Below are 25,885 nucleotides of genomic sequence, written 5' to 3'. Positions count from 1 at the left end.
ATCACTGTTGTCCCAGTTAGCTATTATGCCACAAGGCTTCAAAAATTAAAAAAAAAAAAAAAAAGAAAGAAAGAAAAATCTTGTGCTGCTGATTCTTAAAAAGATACACATGAAGTGTAAATGGATTCCGACGCTTCAATCAATGGATTTCGGGACAGTTTTTGGAGACAATTACAGAAATATCTCTTAACAGCTAGTTCACATCAGATTTGTTAGCCAAACCTATGGGCTAGATGGCTTAAATAAAGCACGGTATTCAACTTATGTTTGTCCCAACTATCCACACGTGAAGAGAGACACAGAGCGAACTGTTTGTTAAAGCTCCCGAATCCCAAAATGTCCTCCAAGCTCACTGGTGATGCTCTGAAAATCAACTGTGAGCGTAAGCAGCGATCTGGGAGCAAATCCTGGATTTGGGTTTGATATTGGGCACTACAACAAAGAGCAAACAAAGAAAAAGCGTGGAAGCATCTTAGGGTCGGCCAATCAGCTTTCAACAAAGGCCCTCTTTTGCGTTTACGCTTCGTCATAACTCTTTCATAATTACAGCGTCACAAGCAGCAGCAGGTGAATTCCGGGACCAAACGTCCTCCTCAGTCTGTGGATAAAATGTGTCAACTTGGTTCGACGGGCTCATCACTCACCACAGTCGGGTATCTGCGATCGGAAGTCAACGATGACGGAGAATCTGCGGCAGTGGCGAGCGTAGTGGGCCAGAGCAGAGCAGAGGCAGGACGTCCCGCACTTACAGGTATCTGAGCGACACTGCTGATGGAAGGGGGTCGGACTGAGGTACTCATGGCAGGCGGAGAACGGATCCCGGTTCAGTACGTCACACATCTCTGAGGCATAGGCCACTGAGCAGGAAAACGAGAGTCAGCGCCACGTTACAGGTGAGGCTCAAGTCAAACACACCAGGCAGGTGCAGATCTTTCTTGAAATATCAGATAGTTTTTCACCAGCTTTACTGGAGAGCTTTACTGTCACTTGATAGCCTCAATGATGTTTGAGAGGAGGGCTGCGTGATCTCAATTTTTCCCATTAACAGACTGAAGAATAATAAAGTCATGGAGCCGTACAAATATAAGTTTAGATTAACTTTTATCTTGCAAAGGCTTATCCGTGTAAACGAATGTCTCTTCAGCTGCTTCACAGTAAGAACTCCGATGAGGCCACGGCATGAAGCAACGAGACGTTTGCTGTGAAGCAGCTGCAGACAAGAGGCATGCACAGTTTAGACCCTGAAGTACTGACCCTGTACATAAACGGTCTATGTCTGTTAGATGTGCAGTTATTAAAAGAATTTCTTAATTCAAGAAAAGTAACGATCCACGTAGGAAAAAGTCCTGTAAACTGTGGAGAATACGGATTGCGACCAATCGGATTTATTCAGTTTCATGTCAGTATCAGCAACCAGAGCTTCGCTTTACTTGTAATTTAAATCTTCGTGTTATCAAGTCTCAAATCGAACCTCCCACATCCTGCAGCCTTACCTGAGATGATTTTCCATGCACTGGATATTTGGAATGTTTCGGGGATACAGATGGAGTAAAATTTATAGATACTGACCCTGAGCATAAAATGGGAAACTGTGACTGACCGGCCTGCTGGTGTGTGTCACAGGGGTCGAGCTGGGGTGCACTCAGGCTGGGGGAACAGGCCGACGAGACTCTCCAGGCGTTTCCAAACAGCTGCGGGGTGCTCTCTATCATACCTGACGGAGATCTGCAGGCAGACAACAGAAAACAGAAGGCTCGTTTTTGTTTTTCAACACTGAGACTGACATTGGGACTAGGCTATAGCTGCAGCAACACCAGCCACCGCTGTCTCCCAAAGAATCCTCCTTTTGACATGAGCAATTGCAGTTTCTACTGTATTATTTTTCATCTACATGCATTTTTTTGAGGGTTTCTTTTGTGTTTAGATGGAGCAAATAGTCGGCCAGTATCTCATTCATCTCCATTCCCAGTCCCAAATTCCCAGTTGTCAACATGGGAATGAATACAAGCCTTCAAAAGCATGTGGATCTTTGTACAAACGACATAACTGTGGTACCATCCTGTACCAAAATACAATTTCATGAAATTTTCAATGTCCATTTTTCCAAGCAGTAAATTACATAAAAAGTCTTAAAAAGGGATTCAGAAACATTCAGATTAAATGGGTTGACTTAACCTTTTAAAGCACACCGTCCCACCTGTGGGACGCTTCGACCATGGTAGCGCTGCTTTAGGTGTGTTTTTGTCTCTACTGGACTCTAAGTCTCCTGATTCTATCAGTGCAAAGCATTTCAGGATCTCCATATCACTGCAACACCTGTTGACACAGAACTGGTCCAGACTTATGGTTATGGCTCCAAAGGGTTTTCCAGACAAAAGGTCTCGCTACAGGCTTTAAATTGGAGGTGCAGCAAAAAAATACCTTTGTATTGGTTCAGTATCTCTTACACTCATTCCAACTTCTTGTTTGCACGATTCGAAGAGCTAACTTTCAAAGGAGATCAGGGTTATGATCGTAATCAAAGGGTTGGAAAACGGTAAACTTTAATTTAGGTACTTTATTTGTCTGGTAACAGGTTCAGACTGGACTCTTGTTGTTGTTGCTCTCGGTCAAAGGAATTTTAAGAAAAACTGAGACAGAAAGCAACACTCTCTGTCAGGCTGAATGCAGTGACAGATCAGCATGGCCACAGATTTAGAGACAATCTTCCACCTTCCCTTCGAAACATAAAAAAATAAGTTTACGTACAAGCAAAATTGCCCCACAATTGTGGAGTTTAGCTGTGACATCTCAGCGGCTCTGTCTGCAGTCTTTGCCCCGGCCTCTCTCTGTTAATCAGATGGTTTAAACCCATTTCACTTCGACATAAGAATTGCAGAGGAAAGGAACAGCCTCTGTTTCTGACTCTCTGACTGACTATCCTGTTTGTTTTGGTCGCTATGTGTGCCAAGTTTTAATTATTACCTCTGCCAAGAAGGTTATGTTTTCACCCATGTCTGTTTGTCCGTGTGTTTGTTTATTTTTAAGCAGGATTACGCAAAGAGTACCGAACCAGTTTCCACCAAACTTGGTGGAGGGATGGGGCATGGGCCAAGGAAGAACCCATTTACATTTTGCAGATCCGGTTAAAGGGGGAAGATCTAGGACGGGGCATTTTTTGACATTTTCGTCAATATTTGGCCTCTCTGGACATATGCACTCTACTGAGTGCCATCCTAGTTCCTACTAAAACAACTGTTAATCCATAAAATTTAACTACTGTAGCTTTGAGGCGAGTAAAACCAAATCAAAATTTTATAAACATAACACACGTCCGTGCTTAGCTCCAAAGATGAAAACAAAATATAAAATAGAGGATTCTGCAAGTCATCATTTTAAGTGTAGTCTTTTCTAAAGAGCTTCATGCAAGTGAGCTTCAAATTAGCATACGAGCACTTCAGTCATTGACTGTGATGTATAGCCTATCCGTTTACAGCTGTTAGACAACATCCGGCCTTTATGGTCGGCCATTACGACAGTACAGTGGAGCCCCTATTCCACCAACAGTAAATTCCTTGTTGAAGTGGCGTGCCCAGTTGGGTGCTCATCTGGCCCGCCTGAAAGTGCTGATCAGAGAGTGAAGGCTTTTGATGCCGAGCCGCCTGACCAGGGTGCATTACAGAGAGAGAGTGTGAGACAGAGAGCACTTCACCATCACCTCACTCCCTGCCTCTGTAACAGGAGTATGCTCTCTCTTTTTAAGGGGTTAAAGGTCAGCCGGCACATACTTACAGGAAGTCATCTTGGATGTTGCCGTTGAAGGTGCCGCACAGCCCCACCGTGTTGTCCTTCCACAGCTCGTCGGCCTGCAGGTAGAGACGAAACTCCTTCCAGCTGTACTGCAGACGCAGGCCGAACGCAGTCTTCACCTGGAGGAACATGGACGACAGCTCCTGGATGTGGAAGATGTCTGGGCGAGATGTGGGAAGAGGACATTCAGGCCAATGGATACTGAGAAAGTGCTTTACATTCTTGGACATTCAGCTTTCAGGTCATGTTGACCTGAAAGAGAGCATGCCATGTTGTAACAGAGCATACATTGTTGTGTTAGTGTCTTTTTTTTGTTCCTTAAGGGACAAAAATATCAGATCCTTCTCATATAGTACAAAACATACGTTCAAAAAAAAAACACAGAGAAGGCTGTCAACTCGCAGAACAGAGTGCTGCAGTCATGAAAACGTGAAAATGGAGCGATACTGAAAGGAAAGGCATTTTGTGCGACACAATGCGGTTAAGTATTGGGAAAATTTCTGTTCAATAGCACAGCTGTCACTCAATCCGTCTCTGTTATGTACCGCAGAGGGCTGAAAGAAATCGAGCACCAAATGTGAACAATGTCGGAGGTTGACAAAAGATCAGGAGGTTACCGTCAGAATAGGGCAGGGAGATGCGGTACTGTCCGGCCATGAAGACCTCTCCCACGTGACTCAGTGTTATCTCCATTCTTGGATCCTCGTCAATAACCAGGTTAACTGATTGGATGCAGGCCCCGTCCAAATTCTGCGGTTGAGGCAAGATGGCTTGATAAACCACGCTGGCATTTTCCCAAACATCAGACACATTCAGACACATAACAGGACGTACAATGAAAAGCAAAATAATGGGAAGAAATGGAGTGAGATAACAAGAAGAGGTAGGAAAGGAAAACATCTCCCCACCAAATTGCCCACTCCATGACACATAATGGACTGAAAGTGCTTCAACGTGTTTGTCAGACTGCTTTTCTGCAGTGCTGGAAGAAATACTCAAATCTTTAAAAAGGTGCTATATGCAAGTTGCCAACGTATAAGCATCAACAACTGTTTACTTACCAGTCTAGAAGAAACGTTAGGAATTCAGCATCAAGCTTCATTCCTTTACTCGCCAAGAGCTGTCTTCCAACAGTGGAAAGCAGCGCCAGTTTTAACCCTTTTTTTTTTTGCTTCTGTTTCTATCATTTTTTTCTTCTACTGAAGTTAGCATTCTAACCACCTAGCCCCGGCCCATCCCGTCTCGTAGTAGCACTCTGCAATAGTGAGTCACTGTCGCGTCCAGTCTACCCTCAGTCCAACATGAGAGGACGAAGACGTAGCGCTGCTCAGGGGCCCAATTCTAACCTCTTGTCTTGTGAACTCAATGATGGCTGAAGCTCTTGGCAAATGACCGTCACCACCACCTGCTCCCAGCAAGAAGCTAGGCAGCGGAGAAAACTTACACATAGCACCTTTAAGAATCAAAATTAACATTATGAATTCAATCAGATAAAAAGTGTACGCCCCACTAGTGGCCCCCTAGATGTCCATTACACCCCACAACACAAAACTATTATCAAGAATTGAGAACAGCAGCAGCTTTGCGGTTCTTACAGTACCGATACTACGGCCACAGAATGAAATTTTGTTTTGAGTGCGCCGCTAGACGATAGACCACGGAGTCATTTATAAGAAAGGGTTCATCCTACCGGGAAACATCAATGTGCTCAGTGAACTTGATAAGTGACAATCAGCACATTTTCAACTTTTTGTCTAACTAGCAAAGGCAGAGGCAGTGTGTTGTTTAACCCGTGCAAAACCTCTTACAGGGTGCTCAGACTGTAAAAATGCAAATGGAGCTGCGTTGCATATGGGTGAGATGATGAAACATGACCCAGGAAGGTAAGTTTTAGTAATAGACTCAGGAATTTCAAGGATTATAAGACAGCAAAACTTGGAGACATGATTTTACTACTCTAGAAGTTATATTGACAATAATTTTTCCCCCTTGGGACAAAGAGGTAAACAGTAGAAATATGAAAAAATTGCATTGTAATCTACCAGGAAAGTGTGCTTTCATGTATTTTATTGTGCATCAGAGACCACTGCCAGGTGACGTCACATGGCAATGCGGCAAATGTTGAGCTAGGTTCAATTTTTTTTTTTTTGCCGGATGATCCTGCGTTTTTTTCGATGGACTGTGGACCGAACACCAAAACAATGAGCTGAAAGTTGTTATAAAGCTCAGTAAAGGGGAGAGCTGCAGTGTCAGGTGATAATTCTCTGCAAGCATCACTGTGAGTATCCCCTTTAACATACAAGTGGTCATGTGATCCATTTTAAATATAAAGAAATCGAATGTAGCCGCTTTAAGGTAACCCTAATCACGACTAGGTAGTTTCAGTCGCCTAAATTTAACCAGATCATATTCATAGGATGTGACAAATCAGTCATTTCAGGGACAGTCATATGGCCATGACAAAAGTGCGACGAGTATGCATATCAGAACTGTTGACAGTCCATCCAACAGTTAACAAGAAGTCTTAGTTTAATGACTGACCCACACTGCCATCCAGGGCAAAAAGATTTTACAAAATTGTCTGACAGGGCATCCTATTGAAGAGCACATTGCGCATTTTGAATTTAAAACTCGCTAGTGTCACAAATTTGAATTACAAGCACTTCAAAACTCTACCTAAGTACATCACTTTAGTAAAAGTAGGATTAGTTACTCTGCCGCGTCGGTGACAGCAAGCGATCTGCCACTATGAATCGTCTCTTTCATGAGGGGCAGAGCCCCACAGCCGTAAGGTTTTAGCTCCCACCTCGCTCACCCCTCCCCCTTCTACTCTTCCCATCATTCACCTCCTCTTTCCGCATAACCTTTTCTCTGTCCAAGTCCCCCACCCCTTCAGTGCCGGTCGTCACCTCCCTCTTCACCACAAAAGCCGTCCACAGCTCTGTCAGTCAGGCCAGATAAGGTAATCCTGTTCAGTTGGCTGTTGGAGGTCTCAGGCCCCTGCTCTGACGAGCGGGACATCTTACATCTCGCCTCTTCCCCTCCGTCTCCCCCGCAGTTTGCCGAGCGGCTCAAAGGCTGCTGGGAAATTGGAGGCTTGGAGAGAGGGGTGAGGAGAAGAAGCTCTCAGTCCTTTGTCACTTTTTATCTTCAGAACTGCCCGAGTTTGATGGAGACGTTTCCTCAAAGTAGTCATTTGTCTAAGGCCCAGCGTGGCTCTTCAACAAAATGACCTGGACTCAGCAGGGATTATTGAGCACTTAAATAATGATATGATCTACATGACAGACAAATTGCATAAACCTGTAAGCTGAGCCAGCAGCACAGTTTGATTGCAGAGGCTAAAGTGGAGGAGTTGTGCAACAGTTGTCTAAGGTGGAGAGACATTTGTTTCAAAAGCAGAAAAAGTAAAAAGTCACAACTCAACAAGAAGATTGTTTTTTTAATAAAATTTAAAAAAACACAATTTTAAGGTAACTCACGACTCCACAGGGGGCATTCTGCACGGTGACTGTGAACTTTCCCGAGCTGCGACTCTTGGCGAGGACGTACTGACATGTTGCAGGAAAGGTGTAGACCCGCCCGTCAAAGGACTGAAAATACATATCGCCAGTAACCGAGCACTCGCCTGTAGAGAGAATGAAACATTTTTCACTCATTTTCTTCCTTCATGACTGATGCTCCTCTTGTTACGTGATCTTCCCGTGTCCTGCAGTGGTTTACGGGCATCCAACCGGAGAATAAACGCCAACATGTATCTCACAACTCCTAAAAATCTTAATAACAGCTGTGGATGGTAACACACATTAATTCACATTTCCTTTTGCTGATTTCCTGGAAGTTCCATCATAGTCAGTTATAAATTTGGATGGTAATTGGATTAATGAGAAACCTTCTGAGTCTTTTGCCAGATTCCCTGAGTTAAAGTCTGTAAACCTGCATCTCTAGACTGCATGAAAGCATCTTCATTTCTCCTTTCCTTCATCCATTCAAACTGAAAACCTTTTCCTCTTTCATTGCCTTTTATTATGAAGATTTCTCCTTCCTCCCTTCTTGCTCCCTAACCAGAGAAGATCTGCCTTCCTTACCCTTTTTATTATTAGACTCTTGCTCCTTTATTTTCTCCCTAACTAGAAAGCGTCCTCCCTCCCAAAGTATCTAGGGGACTTTCTTCTCCCTGTCTCCCAAGGTGGGAGATATTTTGGCAACGCTTTATTTTACAGGTCCTGCATTTTCCAGCTAATCTCCTGGAAACTTTCCTCATAATTTTTCTAAAAATTAGCTTGTTTTTTTGCAGTCAATTACTAGGACATTTCCAAGAAAGGCCAGTTTGGTACTAATTATCTTAAAATTTTATTAAGTGTTAGTTGCTATGGTTATTAAGTACCCGCTTGTTACATTTTAGTTTTTAAGAACGAAAGAACTAGTCGTTAAACTAGGTTAAATTAGGTTAAACTAGGAACCTGTATAGAACATTGAAGGTTGAGGAAAAGATGACTTGTTGGGAGCATCTTTGGGTTGTAATAAAACCATAACCTCACATCACAGTGTTTCACTGAATGTGGCCTGCAGTGCCATTTTACAGTATAAAATTCAAACACCCACAGAGAGAAGGCACAAACCTGGGCAGCTGTAGTCGGTGCAGTTCCACACTCCACCCACGCATGTGCTGAAACAGAAAGCAGAGACGTCCACAGGAGGCTCTGGGAACATGAAAGGCTGAGCTAATCGGCAGGATCACTGACAGAAACTGGACAAACCAAGCCCAGGTCGTCAGATCTGAGAAGATTAAAAGGACTGCATGGAGTCTGCAGGACAATAGGCTGGTTTTTTTTATATACGATGATGACATGTAATGCACCGTGGTCCCACAAGAGCTCACAAGCATCCCCCTAGGGTTCATTCAAGGTCCAAAGACAGCCAGTGAGATGACGTTATTGTGGAAAACAAGATTTGTCAGAGTATGAAAAGCTGGTAATCCTCGCTGTGAAACATTTAGGGATGAAAGAACAGCATTTGAACGGGTAAATCAGAGCTGTAATCCAGTTTCTTCATCCACAGTCTTGTTAAAATGGCATAGGAGGCGAGAGAGGAGTTAAACGCTGCTCACCAGTTGTTGCATTCCTCCTGCAGCATTTGTCCAGAGGGGTAAAACATGCCGTGGTACTCGCAGGGACAGTCGGAGGGCATCACACAGCCTCCATCCTCGTAGATCAGACCTGAGGAGGGACAACGGCAGAGACAGATATAGAGAAAGGGCAGAAGATCATTGCTCCATATCATCTGGAGTTGACAACATACGAAACCAGACAGGGTGGAAGATGCAGGTTTTTTCTCTCATGTCCATTTAGTTAATAAAAGATTAGATGAAGAGTTTTGAAGGATGCAAAAGAAAAGGACCATTAATTTATAGGAAGGAATGGTGGTTTAATGGATGGTATATTTTAAAGTCAGAAGACAAGATAGAACTGTGATAAGCGGTGTATTTGCAGGAAGTTTTTTCAAGGGAAGAGACACTACAACAGATAGTATCTGAAAAGAAACTCACCATCCGGACAATAGCATCCATCCAAGCAGGCCAGCTTGCTGTCGATGCACGTCCGCTCCAGGTTGCAGGACTCTGGGCAGCAGCTGATGCATTCCCTGTACTGCAGACCTAGAGGACACTGCTCCGCTGGCAGCGGTAATGAAACATGAAATAGATGTCAAAAAGTTCAAACGTCCTACTGCAAGGACTGACAGTAGCGATGGCCCCAGCGGCGAACATATCAGGCTTACAGTGGACAGGTTTGACATCGGAGCACCTGCTGTGTGCTGAAGATAACGCCACAAACTACAGCCTTAAAACTTGACTTAGAGCTGAATGAACACCTCTGTAAACTGGGACCTGTATGTCTGCTATGCTAAATTTAAAGTTTTGTCTGTTCACCAGGTGGGTTTTGAGCCCGATCGCCCTCAGAGCCAATCTGTCTGTGTGACACGCAGTAATCCAACCTTTAAAAAACAGATGAAGCAGTAAATAGATCTGCTGCAGCTGATCTAAGCAACAGCAAGCTAAAGGCTACATAACCTAGGCTATACCAGTACACATCTGATCAATAAAAACCCTTTCACTGGGTTTTCCAGACACCACTGAAAGAGCTGAAACAAAGTAATGGGATTACATACTGACAATTACCATATAAAATGGACTAAAATGTATTGATTAATTTTAACTTCCACCTCTAGGTAGCCTCAAGCAACAGCTACCGGTTCTTTAGCTAACCTCAGGTGGATTATGACTGTATTGATAAAAATCATCTCAGACACCACTGAAAGTCCTGGAATGAAATTACAGGATTACATTTTGACGACTTCGACACAAAATAGACAATAATGTGATCAATTAAAATCAACTTTAGGAGGTTTTAAGACCAAACCCAAAGTACTAAAAACGAAATAATATGATCACATATTGACAATTTTTACATAAAATGGACTAAAATGTCTTGATTCATTTAATTTTGAAGCCTAATAGGTAGCTGCCGTTCTACAACCTCACGTGAATTAACTCATCCATAGCCGACTTTAGCAACAGCTACCGGTTCTTTAGCTAACGGTAAGTAGGCTATGACGACATTAGTATAAATAATTTTAGTGCATAATGTGATTATATATTGACATTAAATGGACTCAAAATGTAAACAGGTGACATTCACGGTTTAGCTTTATTTCCTGTGACTTTTGGCAAGTACCTGTTCCACCACACCTTCTGGAAGTTAGCTTGTTTCTGGGGGTTTTCTCGCATGTGTTCTAATGCGGCTGAACGTTTCCCACTGTACTGAACAGTCCAACCAGACAAAAACACCGACTGAATTCCTTGATCTGTAGACCGTCGACCTACCGAAGTGAACGGCATTCACCAAAGAAACGTGAATAAAGACACAATACATAACATACATACTCCTGTAACTGTGACGTCCATATCTTGCGGTAAACATTTAGCATTTCACAATTACGCAATAGAGATCTCATAATAATAATAACTGAGATCTTGTCATTTCAAGATATGGATATAGGTACATATATTGTAATGACAGTATATTAAAAAAATTTATTAAAAAAAGTTTAAGACACATGGAAAGACGTACCACACTGAGGAACGCGCTCCCTCCAGCCGTGCAGCGGGTGGTCGGCGTGGGCACAGGCCCGGGCGTACTCGCTGAACACCTGGCACACCACATCACCGCTGGGACCCGACCTTCAACAGAGGGGGAAGCAAGCGGAGAATGACTCTTCGAGCGGAGCCGGTGAAGGGTTATCTTTTATGTGTTTTTATATATTATCTTGTTAAGAGACTAAAAGAAAGTGGCTTGTGTTGCTTATTAAACTCAGGTGCTGGTACTAAACAGAGGTTTTATTCTGCAAGGAGTGCACCCAAAGACATATGGTTGTCTATATGTGACAAACGACCCCTTATATGGAGGCGGCATGACAGTTTGAGAAACCGTCCTTGGGTGCTGTGTAGTGTCTTGTCTTTTACTACCTCTTTTTCTACAGATAAGTCGTTAAATGGGGAGAGTCAAATCACGTCCAGAGTGAAATGTTCGTACGAGGGAGGCACATACCTGAGGAGGGACGGAGGTCTCAGCCAATAAGAAGATGACCATGCCAACAATGTTATTTACAATGTTTAAAACTAATATCTGCTGGACCAGGGAGAGAATAGACACTCGGACTTCGTGAACTGATGTGAATGCTGTATGTTTGTCAGGGATGCGTAGTCTGGTCCAGAGCTCTGTGAGCAACGTCAATCTTTAACACACGGCTGTATTTTAATAAATAAATGTGAATTTAAACTTTTGCGTCCTGCATACTTCACTAAACAAATGCGTGAGTCCCGGTGATGTGAGGGATGGACTCGACACCGGGTACACTGAACTGATCGGACTGCGGCGGCTCAGGCGAATAACTCCCCGCCGACTGTGTCTCCATCTTTGAAAATTGGAGAATTATCTGTTAATGAATAAATCCTCCGACTAGGCTTTAAATGGAGAACTATGCCCGAAGCGTTTGTTGCAGTGTGGCTGCATCGGTAACGCTCCCGGTCCAGGCGAATGATCTGATGAGGTCGATTTGTTTCCGAGCAGAGCAAACTGTGACTGACTTTAGAACTAGTCCCTGTTCCAAATCGGCCTGGGTCGTAGTGACAGATTACCGGGGCTAATGTCACTCAATGTCACCTCTTTATTTTGGACGCTGCAGATTAACACAAGACCTCAAAACAGGATATCTGCAAAAATCTTGAAAAGTCTTAAAAATGACTGAATTCAGTTCCCTCATAAAAGGGCCTTAAAACGTATTTTAAAAAGTCTTAAACTTGTATTTACAAAGGTCTTGATTTTTTTTTCTTGCCTGCCATAGACACTAACTTTAGGTATAATGACTCTTTGTATGTGGTTTGGGGCTATTGAGACATTACACATCTGGTGCTGAGACTGAGACTGGTGCTGCAGAGACCCTACAAAAACTAATGGCCTGATTCCCATGAAATTCACTGTAGACACTTATGGTCCCTGGCAGATGGACCTGTATAATTCTGACCCCCTTGGACTTTCATCGAGGGCAAACATCAGGACAAAAAGGTTGAACTTGTAACCCAAGTAATTTCAATAGGCTGAGATCTGCTTGTTGGGATACCGTATCCCCTGAGTGTCATCTGCTGCTCATCTGCTGTCAGGGGATCGGTTAAGGTGGATCTGAATCTGCTGTCCTTACGTGCAGAGATCGTTGGAGCAGCTGGCCATGTAGGACAGTGGGCTGACGAAGTCGTGGCAGCTCTGAAATGGCGGATCCAGCAGCACCGCACACACCTCCTCCACTCTCTGCGGCCGCAAAACACACACGGACCGTTTTTTCAGTCATCATTCAGCATGGTCATTTTCCGACAACGCATTTAAACTGATGAAAGACAATGTGATTTTCTGAAACTTAAATAAACTATTGCTCTCCTTTAATAAGAAACTGAAAATTGCCTGCTATGTTTAAAAAAAAAAAAAAAAAGGAAAAAATCAAGTGATAATTCCTGCACTGAGTGAACAGTTACACAAATTTTCCTTTAAAAAGTTAGTCTGATCATTTTTTTTAATCCCCACTGTGTTTACCTAAAAGAAATTTCACTGCATACTTCACTTAAGAGAGACATTATATTGAGGTTTCAAACTTCATCTGAAAACAAAACAATTAAACAAAACAAATGAAACTAAATGGAATATAATTAAAATGAAAGAATAAAATTATCTAACAATTGAGCCTATAATACTTTTTTTTTTTTTTAAATATACATACATTTACGTATTAGTGCTACATGAAGGGACTTCCTATTACTCATGTCATGTCATCTGAAACACAACTGTGTTTGGGTCCATGTTCCTCAGAGTCTCAGGTCCAGTATTAGCCCTGTGTTTAATGAGTCTGCTGTGTCACCGACATGAGTACACAGAGAGACAAATTCCTGTGTTGCCTTTATTGTTCATATTAGAAGACGTTTTTGTTTTTTGTCTTTTTTCTCTGCAGCAGGCCACCGACAGTTTTTAATCAGACTCCTCACCAGCAGGACACGAGGATCGACCGCAGCGCAGGGTGAGGAGAAGCCAGGGGGCACCGTGGGACATCGCGCCTGGTGTGGCTCCGTCTCCCGCCAGCTATTCCCAAACATTTCTATGTCACGGGTCAGCACGCCTGGCAGAGAGAGAGAGTGTTTAAAAAAAAACAAAAAAAACAAAAGTGCTGGTCTGTGGAGATGAAGTGAGAGGACTGTGCCAGTTGTTGTGCATGTTTCGAACTTCACCACTTCACCAACGGAGAGAGCAACAACTCAAATGCAAGAAACAACTTGGTGCAACTTTTTCTTTTCGCAGCATCAATCTCTTCTTCTTTTTTTTTTTTTCTTCTGCTTTGGGTTTGTGACACGTAATTTATAACTGTGGATTATGTTGCCACCGGGAAAGTAATTGATGAGGATAGAGATTAAATGGTGCAAAATGGTCGGGAGCAAAGTGCATGACTTGTTTCGAAAACGCTAAAATCTACCAATGAGGCCTATTTGTTCAATCTAAAGTTTATTTCTGTCATCCTACCTACTATACATGAACTGTAAGTGTTGCGTTTAAAATTTCTTTTTTTTTTTGTTTTTTGTTAATGAGGTAAAATGTGTCGCTGAACACGTCCTCACACGGTTGGATTGATCAAATTACAATCAGTCTGGACGTGTGAACGCCCCGATTTGTATGTGGTTATGTGCTTACTGATTATAATCTGATCCCACAAGACTCAGGCCGACACAGGTGACAGGAAGCCTTGAAACCAGCTGAGCTGCTCTCACTCCCTGTGGCCAGATTGGACGAGTGATAGCGTGGTTAAGTGACTCGCGGGTTCTGTTGCTGCATCTACATTATTATATTTCAACATGAAGCAGGTTTTAACTACATGCTGAAATATAGTCATCGAGATGCTGTAATGAGTGTAACCCAGATGACAAGAGGGCTTTTACTTTTAGGCTGAATTTAGGCCAATTTTAACCCCGACATCTAGACTAGAACTCGCTTCCCTCGTCCCTGGATTATCGTGCCACTACCGTAGCTCGTCCTCAGGTCGTCCTGGACGTCCGCGTTGAAGTTACCGCACAGGCCGCAGGTTCTGCCCACGAACTCCGGGCTGAGTTTGATGTAGACGGAGCCGCCGCGTCCCTCCCAGGCCAGCGTGAAGCCGTGCCGCTGCGTCACCAGAACGTACTGCGAGATCTGCTCCAGCTGCAGGTCGTGGATGTGATGAGGCAGCTGCAAACTGAAGACGGAGACCGTGAATCCACGGTGAGAACGGACACCACCCACCTTCTCTTCTAAAAAGGACCTCACAGCGGCTGATATACGCAGTACGTGGTAAGTTGTACAGATAAAATACGAATTACAAACACGAGCCCACACGTGTCCCTCTATGCCTGCTGAGGAGCTGATGCCTTCAGGACTGTTTTTTAGATCCACTGCACGTAAAACAGAAGAAGGTTGGGTTTTATTCCAGAGGCCATTACACTTGTGAACAACACAGACCGTTTACCTTGTGTATAGACAGATAAACGCACCTGTAATTCTGACTTCTGTTCTTTTGGAACCTAATAATTGTCTGGAGTTGGCCACTTTGTTGGCCAGCTGTGGTTTGGCCACTGTCATAAATCCTTCTGTATTTTAACTCTTTCTAATGGTTCTGGATTGTTTTTATGTGTGTAGGTGAGTTGTCTAAGTGTGCTATGTTTGCAAAGTTGCTGCCTCAAATAGCCCCTTAAGGAACAATATCCTGAATTAAATAAATGCGTGTGTGTGTGTGTGTGTGTGTGTGTGTGTGTGTGTGTGTGTGTATGTACATGTATATATAAAAACTTGTTGAGCATACGTCTAATACAACAAATCAAGCAATAAACTGAAATAAATAGAAAATTCTGATATAAGGAATTCCAGAAAGGGAGAAAGTGGAAGTAAGAATCATAAATAAAGAAATACATTTTTATACAAAGATGTTTTGTTGTGTCTGGCGTTACACACTGCTGACCTTTGGCCCTTGAAGGTTACGTTGGTGGCGTGCAGCCGGACCTCGCCCTCCCATGGCAGGAAGAGGCTGACTGACCGTCGGCAGGCGTAGGGGCCAGAGCCACAGCCTGGATCATTGTGGACCTGCAAGCAGCAAGATTCAACATGGCATGTGTCCATTCAGTAGGACGCAAAGTAAACTGTGTTAAAAGCCACTGTGGTGCCCCCTGTAGGACAACCGAGTGTGAGTTTTTCCAAAGTTTGGCAGTACGTTTCATAACCATTTTACAGCCTGACTCTCCCAGAGGTTTTCTATTTTATCACTAGCCTGAATTATTTGAAGCTGAACACGGGAAGCTTTCACCTCAGACACCACAGAGGCTTGAGTGGAGGAGAAAAAAACGGATAAAGAGGGAGCTGTTAGACGCGATAAATACAAAAATCACATTATATTCTCACTCATTTATTCTCCCCAGTCAGCTAAAGTCTAACCTTATGGGTTTAATGTACTCAGTCCACTTGGTCCAAATTGGACAAAAAAAAAAAAAAATTATTTTTGGACTTTGAGGGAAAATGACAACCTTTCCATGGTATATATTTCATATACGACCTCCATCGATCAGCGATGGGCTGCCTGAGGTGTCTGTACCAGTTTCTTATCGTTCATACGCCACCCCTTCAGACGCGATGTCACCCATATACATGTACAGTATCGCATCTAAAAGGAATGTTGGCTCCACATACGTTGTTAGTGTGTTTGCGATTTTCCTGCCAATGGGGAAGAATAACCAGGCAATTCCAGAAAATAGGGACGTGACGGGCGTCATTTATCCCGCATAGTCTCCAACGTCCACCACCACTTCCCTGATGTCGTTTTTGCGTGATAAAAAATCCTTACAATATTTTTCCAACGGAATTCCGGCCATGTGGTTTGAACGGGCCGAATTCCACTGGGCTTGAAATATTCTTCTCCAAGGCCTCCTCTGAAATATTAAAGTTTCCCTCCTTTCCCCACTTCTCTTTTATACACGGCGTATTCTCAGACTTGGTCTGGAGAGACAGTCTGGAGATAATCTTATTTACATGTTGCTGATTTGGATGTCGACAGGAATATTTCCATGACCTCGGTCTCTCCTGTTTCTAAAGAAAAACCCAGGTTCTGGGTGAACTTGAAGGTATCTATCGAAAATCGTTCTATTCCAGTCCAAAAGTCTCGAATTGGAAGGTGGTCTAAGACCCTGGGATCCCACTGTATATGTGAGCCGGTTTTAAAGCGGTCTGTCTTCAGCAGGGACCAATGGGCTTGGGACTGAGAGCCACAGACAGGGCAGGGAAATCACAAAGTATTGAGAGACGTCCTAATGCATTCTGATATTATGACAAATGTAGAATAATGCCAGCCTTCTCCTTTGAAAACAACTCGTTCGACCGATTTTTCTTCAGTTCTTGAGTTACAGTCTGCTGAGAGAGCGTTTTGTTTTATTTCGCTCTTCCTGCTCTGCCTGTAACGTCTCCTCTGCCGACGGCCGGCACTGCAGAGCAGCGAAAGCTCTGCCAGCTGCAGCTCGAATGGAGAAAAACAGAAACAACTTGAGACGATAATTTTTAGCCCCAGCTCTCCCTTAAAGACTGGCTTAAATGCTGAAACTTGACCCTGAAAGTGACACACACACATGCACGCACACACACACCTGTTTGCCATTTTAAGTCATTCCTGAGCAAAGTGTGGGTCTATCTACTGAAAAGAAAATGTCATCTCACTTCCTTCCAACTCGTTCATGTTGTGGGATTTGCAGCATTGCAGTTTTACAATTCCTTTCTCTTCGCTAAATGCTCCTTATTATTAATACTGGTACCAATGTACTATCAATAATCATAATGCATATGGATCTTTTCACGTTCCCTGGTTGGTTTGGTTTTCCCATACACAGCTACAGTATCTGCTGCCTTTTCAGGGGAACAAAGTCCCAGTCTGTTGCAGATGCTTTCAAAGCATAGCGGGTAATTGCCGTATTTAATTGTAATTGACTCTAATAACCAGATAGTTTTCATTAATCTTCAGACCAAATCTTTTCCTCAGGCTGAGACTGAAAGTCAGAGAGGAGAGTGTGCTTTGGAGCAGGTGTCCAAACTTTCCTATGCTGGAAGCGGCCGTCGAACCGAAAACCCTCTGGGCAGCTTCTAGTTGGGAGGATTTGATTTCGTCCCGGTGCAGGTGAGTCTGAACTAACCTGGACGACAATGCTGGCCTGGGTGGTTTCCTCACAGTCCCTCAGAAGAGTGTACGTGCATCGACCGGGGAAGTAGTAGTAAAGGCCGTCAAAGGTCTCAAAGTTGTACTGACCCCACGTCCTGCACGTCATCTCCCTCTCAAAGCCGGGATTTGGGACTGGGCGGGCGGATTGGAGGAGAGAAAACGGATGATTAACGGAGGGTTTTCCATCTGTGAGGCTCAATCGAAAAGGTTTTTCTTTAGTTCTTTAGTTTCACAAGCAGAGAAATGCCAGGGCAAAACTTAATATAGTATATATCTTAACCAAACCACTTAGTTTCATATTCAGCCTTCGACTCATCTCTGATAAGGGAACAGTTCGATGTTTTGAGAAACGTACTTATTCGTTTTTTGTTTTTTTTTAAAGTGCCATGATAAGATCGATACCAATCTCATGTCTGTGCGATGAAACAAACAAGACCCAATTTTCACTTTGGACTGAGCCAGGCTGGCCGTTCGACCCTCTTCCCATTTTTTTATGCTAGGCTAAGCTAACCATGTCCTGACCACAGCTCCTTAAATAATCCACTGGCACTTTTATTTCACGTTGTGTAAATAACCCCCAATGCCGTAGTTCAAATAATTTTTTAATTTCAAATTTAAAACATTTAAACTGATTGAAATGGGTTCTAAGAAGAAGAACATCAGGCGTGTGGTTTACCTGTCTGACACCTGTGTCCGGTGGCCCGATACAAGCTGCAGTCACACGACTCCGACTGGACGCACCGTCCCCCGTTCAGGCAGGGAGACGCACATGGCTCTGCTGAGAGAGAACAAAACAAAACACACAATTACACTGCTGCTCGTCAGACTGGAAACCTGAAAAAACTCAAGTGATTTTCACTTTTCAGGTTGTTTCACCGATACGTGGTTCACCAATTTAATCATTCGGTATTTCACCTGAATCTGACCTGACAAATGTTTACTGATTGAAACATAATTAAGACTAAATGAAAGGAGTAAAAAATGACAGAGTATGCAGGATATCTGGTTTTTTACTCATTTGATACTTTACAGGTAAAAACGGCATAAAGAAAAGATATGAAAATAAATTTATAGAGAGAAAACACTGTGTTTCTTTCCAGTCCCATAAAATCAACAGCTGTTAAATCGACTCTGTATATCAAGGCTGGATCACCAACCGGGCAATGAGAGCTTCCTATCATTTGGGTCTATATAATTTGATTGATTGTAAATTTGTTGACTAATTGATTAATGGACTCATCACTTCAGCTCTGGAGCTCTGGTTGGCGTCTGGGGGTCTGGGGGTCTGGGGAAATAATCAAACTGCCATGTAAAGTGGAGGTCCGTGGAGGCCCGACCACTAATTTTTGCGCCGGGATGCTAAGAACCAGTGAAACGGACGACTGACTTTGAGAATCAGCAGGTCACAACTTTAAGCAAAAGTCGCCATCTGTCTGCCCCGGCCCCCACCTGTCAGCACTGTGGGGCCCCCAAACAAATGTTCCGGCCACTGAACGCACCACCGAACACCAAGCGATGGCTCCTCATCCTGCAGTAACAGCATCCGCTCAGTGGGCTTACAGCTCGTCTGCCCAGTCAGCCACGTCCCACACAAGCACAGGTAAGATAAAGAGGCTTGTGGAGGAGAGGGGAGGGGTCTCAGATAAAAGCTATTCTCCTGCTGTTCACTCTGTGAAGGGGAAATAAAACAGAAGCCTCGCTTGTTGCTCAGTTTAAAGCCACATTAGAAAACTTGCACAACAAAAATGGCGTTGGGGTAAAATTACTTTGGACTCAGGTTTATGTGTACGGGATGATTCTGGACACAGTTTCCGCCAGCAATTAATGTTTGCTAGTTTCGACAAACACGATTTTCCCGTAACCACAAAGGAATAGTTCAACATTTTGGGAACTACACTTATATGCTTCCTTGTGTAGAGCTAAACGGGCAGATCGATACCAGTCTTGTGTCTATGTATTAACTACGGAGCTATGGACCCATTAGCTTAGCTTAATGTAAAGACTTGAAGCAAGGGGAAACAGCTAGCTTAGCCCTGTCTAAATTTAAAAAATATGTCTACCAGCACCTCTAGAGATCAATAATTAACACGATGTATCTTCTTTGTTTAGACTGTTCACAAACTGAAATGAAAAACCTCAAGTTTCAGCTGCGGGGAGTTACATGTTGTAGCTATTTTCTTGACGACCAACCGTGCCAGGCGCAGTGACTGGAGTTTCCACCTGTTACTTCACAGTGATGAAGTCAGAAATACGTTCTCCGTCAAGAAATAGTTACAGCACACAACTCCCCATAAAACACAGAAAGCTGTTTTTACATTTCAGGTGACACACAGATTAAACAAATACAAGTGTTAATGCGCTCTAGATGTGTTGGTAGGCATATTATTTTTTACCTTTGTTCAGGGCCAGGCCTTTAAATACAGATAAATGAATAGCACCATAACTCCACAGACATGAGAGCAGTATCTATCTGTCCAGCAAACTCTCCACAAGAAAGCGAATAAGCATATTTACCAAAAGGTCAAACTGTCAAACTGTTCCTTTAATGGCACTATGTGAAGGATTTGAAATTTTCAGACTTTGGCATCAACACCAATACCTCTTCCCTGCAGATTACACAGGACAGATTAACCTCCTTGGGGGCCAAAAATTTGTTGTTGGGCCCCTATTGACCTCCACGTTTCCCCAGCCGCCCAGAAACAAGCCAGTACCCTAGAGCTGAAATGATTGGTTTGAGTTGTTTAAGTCATTTTTTAGGCAAAAATGTCAAAAATTAATTGGTACCAGCTTCTCAAATGCCAACCTTTACTAGTTTTCATACTTTTGTATGATAATAAACTCAGCATCTTTGGGTTTTTGACTGTTGACTGTCAGATGAAACAAATTTGAACTTGGGCTTCAGGGAATAAAAATCTGCATTCTTCACTATTTCCTAACATTTTATATACTAATCAATCAACTATTAAAGAAACTAATTGTCAGACTTATTGATTATGAGAGTAATTGTTAGCTATGATGGAATAATACGACCTAGCCTGAGGTTTTCTGTGTGTTCATTATTTGACGCAGTAAAAATAGAAGCAATTTGATTAAAAACTTGGATGGAGGCCCCATCATAGCCGATTTTGTACGTCAGTGGTTCAAATTTCTTAAAACTTTTGATTAATGAAATTATATAGACCCAAATGATATGGAGTTAACTTGGGGCTTTAGGGGGCCCTGGGGGTGCGGGACCCCCGGGCAGTTGCCCGCTTTCCCCTGTTGGTAATCCAGCCTTGTCCTCACTGCACCATGTGGAAAATGATCTAAACAAAGAAACCGGATGGTCACTTGTGGTTAAACCAAATCCCCTCTCCACACATTCAACGTTCATATTGACCTTTCTAAACCCACCTGGAGTCCTACGAAACGACGACCTCAGGGCTTCCTTCACCTGCCTGGTGAGCAGTGAAATATTAACTGGACTCTCAACTGGTGAAAAGGCTCCGCTGACTGGTGATGCTGAACCAGATGACGATTCGTTTGATGTTTCAGAGCTGGTTAGGGATTGGTCAGATGGTGTTGCGTTTGACAGTGATTGGTTATGAGATGTTAAGCTGTATGATGAGTGGTTTGATGTTTTTGAGCTGGGTATGGATTGATTAGCTGGTATTAAAGTGGTTGAGGATTGATTAGGAGATGTTGAGTTGAGTGATGATTGGTTTGATGTTTTTGAGCTGCTTGTTGATTGGCTCAATGTCGTTTGGCTGGATGATGATTGGCTAGGTTTTGTAGTACTGCCTGCTGAATGGCCAGATAAGGTCTTGGGTGGCGCATTTCCAACTGGTGTCTGGCTGGCTAATTCTGTGGTTGTTGGTGATTGGCTGGTTGGTACTGTAGAGGTAGTTGATTGGCTGGTTGGTACTGTACTGGTTGGTGAATGGCTGGATTTTGCTGCGCTGGTTGGTTTTCGGCTGGCTGTTGTTGTGCTGCCTAATGATTTTCTCGTTGACGCTGTGCTCGTTGGTGATTGGCTGGGTGGTGTTGTTCTGCTTGATGATTGGCTGGCTGGTACTGTGGTGGCTGGTGATTGGCTGGGGAGTTCTATCTTTGAAGGAGAGTGAATGGATGGTTGGTTGGCTGATGCTGCGGTGGTTGGTGACTGGCTGGATGGTGCCGGGTTGGTTTTTGATTGGCTGGATTGTGTTGTTATGCCCGGTGATTGGCTGGATGATACAGTTCTTGATGGTGTTTGACTAGATGGTGCTGTCATTGGAAATGCTTGGTCAGAGTTGAGGGACCATGAGGGGGTCAGTCTCCTCTCTGTGCTGGAGGACGTCAGGTTGGACGTGGCGGTCCGGCTGACCAGTGAACGACCGGAGGAAGACGTGTTGGTTTGTAAAGCAGCAGCTGCTGTCTGGAGGTCCTTCAAGGAGAGAAACTGCATCAACAGGTATTTCATCCAACAGTTGCAACCATTCAGTCATAACCTGATTGTACCTTGCGATTGTTTCAGAGCTTCTTCCAACCAAATATATTAAATCTGATCATTTTCACATTGGGCCCTGACACTGTTTGGCAATGGGAGCAAGGAGCCAATTTCAGCAAAGCAAAATGAAGTCCTTGTAAATCAGTCTAATTCTTTTAATTAATTCCATGAGTTTAATATGATATCAAGCAAATCTGAAAAACAAGCTCAGCTCTCGGGTGACAGATTAATAAAGGTTTGATTAAAATGTAGGACACCCAAAACTTTTACAATTCTGTGTTTTGTTGGGGCAAAAATTCCTCCCAGAATTACGCAGGTTGTTGCCAAACCAGAGCCCGGACTGGTGAGGATGGAACCAAAGCAGCACTGGGAAAAGAAGAGGCTGGAGAGAAAAGACCTGTCATCCAGCCTTCATTAATGACTCCTCTGTGACTTCCAACAGAGTTTTCACATCCATGTCAACAGCCCCACCTCCCCTGTGTGTTTTCCCACTAAGGATGATGGAGGGGACATTTATCGCGTAGATTGTTAAAGTAGAATACGAATTCTCCCTCCGGATAAATTTTATTTTATTGCCAAGTTTTACAGTTGAAATTGCAGAGCTGCAGAAATTAAAAGGTTTTGAAAGCTGTCTCAGAAGTACAAAAGTCCAGGGGAAAATCTGAATATCTAGAATATTTTGGCACGAAAACTGTCAGATTCTTTTATGAGGGGTGTGTGACTATGACTTATTAATCACTGATCAGTATTATTAGGGATATCGAAACTGAGCGGGTCAAACACAAATATAGCAAGGTCTCGACCCAGGCGCCACGATCCATTGATGGAATCATGAGTGAGCCCTCGTGTGCTCAGAGATCTGACATGAGATAGATCGGCTCTCCACACCTGTGACCTGTGACCTGTGCTACTAATTGCTTTGTTCGTTTACCGGCCCCTATAGTTTGGGCCGGATTCTCACGCCTCTCTGAGCCAGAGGAAAGCCAGACAAAAGGAAGGGACCACGTTGAGGCCGATGGGGTCTCTGATAGAGGAAGGGTGAGACAACAGAGCAGCCACTGTATATCCCTGCTGGGACTCCCTCACATGTCTGCCTCCGAGGAACAAATGTCACCGCGGACAAATTTTACTTTTAGACGCTGAAGTGCACGTCAGTAGGGAACAATGTACATTTTCAGTTTGTACATCTATGTGTGTCATCTAGGTACAGTGTCAGCCAGATCTCATGGGAATTTTTTGTAAAGAAGTACATGTATTTCAAAGACAACTTGACAGATACAGGCTGTTTGAAAACAACCAGTGTGAATCTATACAAGAAAAACTGTAAGACCACAAAAATTTCTTTTTCTCGGTGTGTGAGGAATTTTTAAAAACTGAATTTGAATGTAATCAATATCAGTAGTAGTAATTATTAAAATAATGGCTCCCACCTTTTTTTTTTTTTACTCTACAATACATTAACATTTCTGAGAACATGTTGGAAATCTACATCGTCCCACATAATATATAATGTTTACATCCTTGTGTTTATTTAAATTGTACCCATATTTTTCTATACATCTACTCCTGTACATACACGGTCTGTGAATCTACATGTCTGATATGTGAAATACTGGAACACAGCGTATTAACTACTGGAATAAAAGGCGATGGTTTGTTTTTTTCTCTTTTCTGCAGGTCTGTGTTTTGGCGTGAGCGTCGCAGATTCCTTTCGGTGATCTCTGGCTGTGTGTTTGCCGCCCGAAGCAGCTCCATCAGCGTCAGTGATCAATGCGGCTGCCTACCTGCCCTCCCTGGGAAGCGGTGTCCCATTTCTGCTGCTTTATCCCGCTGCTCCCGCTGCTGGGACAGAGAGAACAAGGAGATGTTTGTTCCTGCCGCAGCTGCCCCCACCCCCCTCGCCCTGGGACAACACAAACCCACCACCAACCGAGGAACCAAACCGCTAAACAACCCAAAAAACAAAACAAAAAAAAACGAACTACCAACTAACCAAACAACCACTGCCGCTCCTCTGGCAAAAAGCCGCCTAAATCCAAGTTAAAAGTTAATTATTGATTAATCTGACAATTAATCCACTGAAGTGTCAGAAAATAGCCACTAATGACCCTTGATAACTGATCAATTTCCTTGTTTTGTGCCACCAACAAAAATATCTTCTTTCACTTTACTAAAATAAACTGAAAATATTCACATTTGAGAACAACCAGTGAATTTTAGCCATTTTTTCTTTAAAAAAATAACAACCAGTCATTTCAGCCCGTTACTACAATGACATTATTACAATTTCAAAATTATTATAAATGATATACTACGGGAATACAACTCTTAGTACCAGCAAATTCTTATATTACACAGCACTGTGCAAAAGTTTAGTCACTTTAGAATCTTCTCCATAACTCAGTCGCATCAGGGAGGGGTCTGGTTTTCCCCAAATTTCATTCTGACAGGGATCCCAAACATTAAGTCAGAGTCATAAAGAACTATGTTCGGGGGCAAGAGGGCGAAGAAGAACCAGGAGTCCTGCAGCAGAGGGTCTGGCCCCCACAGAGCCCTGATCTCAGCATCAAACCAGTCAGTCTGGGATCGCATGAGGAGACAGGAGACACCGAGACGGACTACATCCACAGAGGAACTGGGGCGAGTTCTCCAAGATGCTTGGAACAACCCACCTGCCAAGGACCTGAAAAAACTGTGTCTAGATGTACCGAGGAGAACTGGTGCTGTTTTTAAGTCAAAGGGGGGTCGCAGCAAATCCTGATCTGATTCAGGTTTTTTTCTGTTTACTGCACTTTTTTATGAAGTTAAATGATAAATATAAACTAATGATGACATTATTTTTGAAAGCCTCCACTGCCTAAAACTCTTGCACAGTACTGCCTGTATAAAACAGTATAATGCAAATAACATCAAATTTAAAAAAAAAACAAAAAAACATGAAAAATTACGACAAAGTAATAAAAAACAATACATGGCCAAATATATGAAATTAACTCACTGATTAAATTCACCCCAGTCAGAGACGTTCACTCTCTCAACTCCCCAGGAAAGATGCGCTGAAATCAAAGAAAATAAATAACCAGCAAAGACAAAATAAGAACTGAGAGTCAGTGTGATTCATCTGAAAAAACCAACCCAGATTAAGACAAGTGGGAACAGCGGCCGCATTAAGCAGATGCGGCAGGTTTACACCCCCTTTAGCGAGACCTGGACCATGTGGATCTGTGTGTCTTTCCACTTCCACTCAGAAGTAAGAGCTTCATTTCCCCCCCGGAGGCGACTCACCTTGATAAATGAGGATACAACACAGAGACGATAAGTGAAAAAGCCTTTCCCAGCCACGTCTCGAATAGGGATCCATTCGTGTTTCGCGGATCCGCAGTCAGTCGGGCTTGGACAGCATCACCTGGTGAGATCCCTCCGGCTGGACTCCCGCCGCTCCCTGCGCTGCTCCATCCGGCTCGTCGGGCGGGCGGCCCGCCGCGCGCCTCAAGAACCGCTTCACCTGCTCATTAGCATAAGGTATGCGCGGGTGGGCGGGGCCGGGCTCCCGGGGGCGGGGCCACCGCTCTGGCAGGAAACCGGGGTACGCCGTATCTGCAGGTGAGGTCTGATTTGATGGTAAGACTCCCGGTTTAATTCACCGTTACAAACCACCAGACGCCAGACCCGGTGAGATGCCTCGCACCCGTCGGGCCGCCGGGCTGAAGCGCTTGAACCCTGACAGGACCCCCCCGCCCCGGGGACAGCGCCCCCTTGTGGCCCACCGCCAGCGGCGCATCACACCGGTCAGTCGGGCGAAGCGCATGT

General features: G+C 43.6%; 1 protein-coding gene across 1 annotated transcript in view; it reads right to left on the bottom strand.

Annotated features, from left to right (window-relative positions):
* Positions 1-25,547, bottom strand: part of otog (otogelin) — a 70,848-nt gene extending 45,301 nt beyond the window's left edge. The window contains exons 1-19 of the mRNA XM_040135677.1: positions 25,361-25,547; positions 25,074-25,131; positions 23,860-23,917; positions 21,001-22,012; positions 18,284-18,385; positions 17,582-17,739; positions 15,373-15,494; positions 14,405-14,613; positions 13,379-13,509; positions 12,547-12,653; positions 10,920-11,029; positions 9,338-9,463; positions 8,900-9,008; positions 8,412-8,458; positions 7,272-7,417; positions 4,407-4,539; positions 3,772-3,949; positions 1,601-1,725; positions 645-857 (exon numbers count right to left, since the gene is read on the bottom strand). Of these exons, the coding sequence (XP_039991611.1) occupies positions 645-857; positions 1,601-1,725; positions 3,772-3,949; positions 4,407-4,539; positions 7,272-7,417; positions 8,412-8,458; positions 8,900-9,008; positions 9,338-9,463; positions 10,920-11,029; positions 12,547-12,653; positions 13,379-13,509; positions 14,405-14,613; positions 15,373-15,494; positions 17,582-17,739; positions 18,284-18,385; positions 21,001-22,012; positions 23,860-23,917; positions 25,074-25,131; positions 25,361-25,436 (3,220 nt within the window). The 5' untranslated portion in view covers positions 25,437-25,547. The remainder of the gene's footprint in view (positions 1-644; positions 858-1,600; positions 1,726-3,771; positions 3,950-4,406; positions 4,540-7,271; positions 7,418-8,411; positions 8,459-8,899; positions 9,009-9,337; positions 9,464-10,919; positions 11,030-12,546; positions 12,654-13,378; positions 13,510-14,404; positions 14,614-15,372; positions 15,495-17,581; positions 17,740-18,283; positions 18,386-21,000; positions 22,013-23,859; positions 23,918-25,073; positions 25,132-25,360) is intronic.
* Between the last annotated feature and the right edge of the window lie 338 nt (positions 25,548-25,885).

The sequence above is a fragment of the Xiphias gladius genome, chromosome 1 (genome assembly GCF_016859285.1).
Source record: "Xiphias gladius isolate SHS-SW01 ecotype Sanya breed wild chromosome 1, ASM1685928v1, whole genome shotgun sequence".
Lineage (NCBI taxonomy): Eukaryota > Metazoa > Chordata > Actinopteri > Istiophoriformes > Xiphiidae > Xiphias > Xiphias gladius.
Note: the sequence above shows the minus strand (reverse complement) of the source record. Positions and strands in the feature narration are given on the sequence as shown.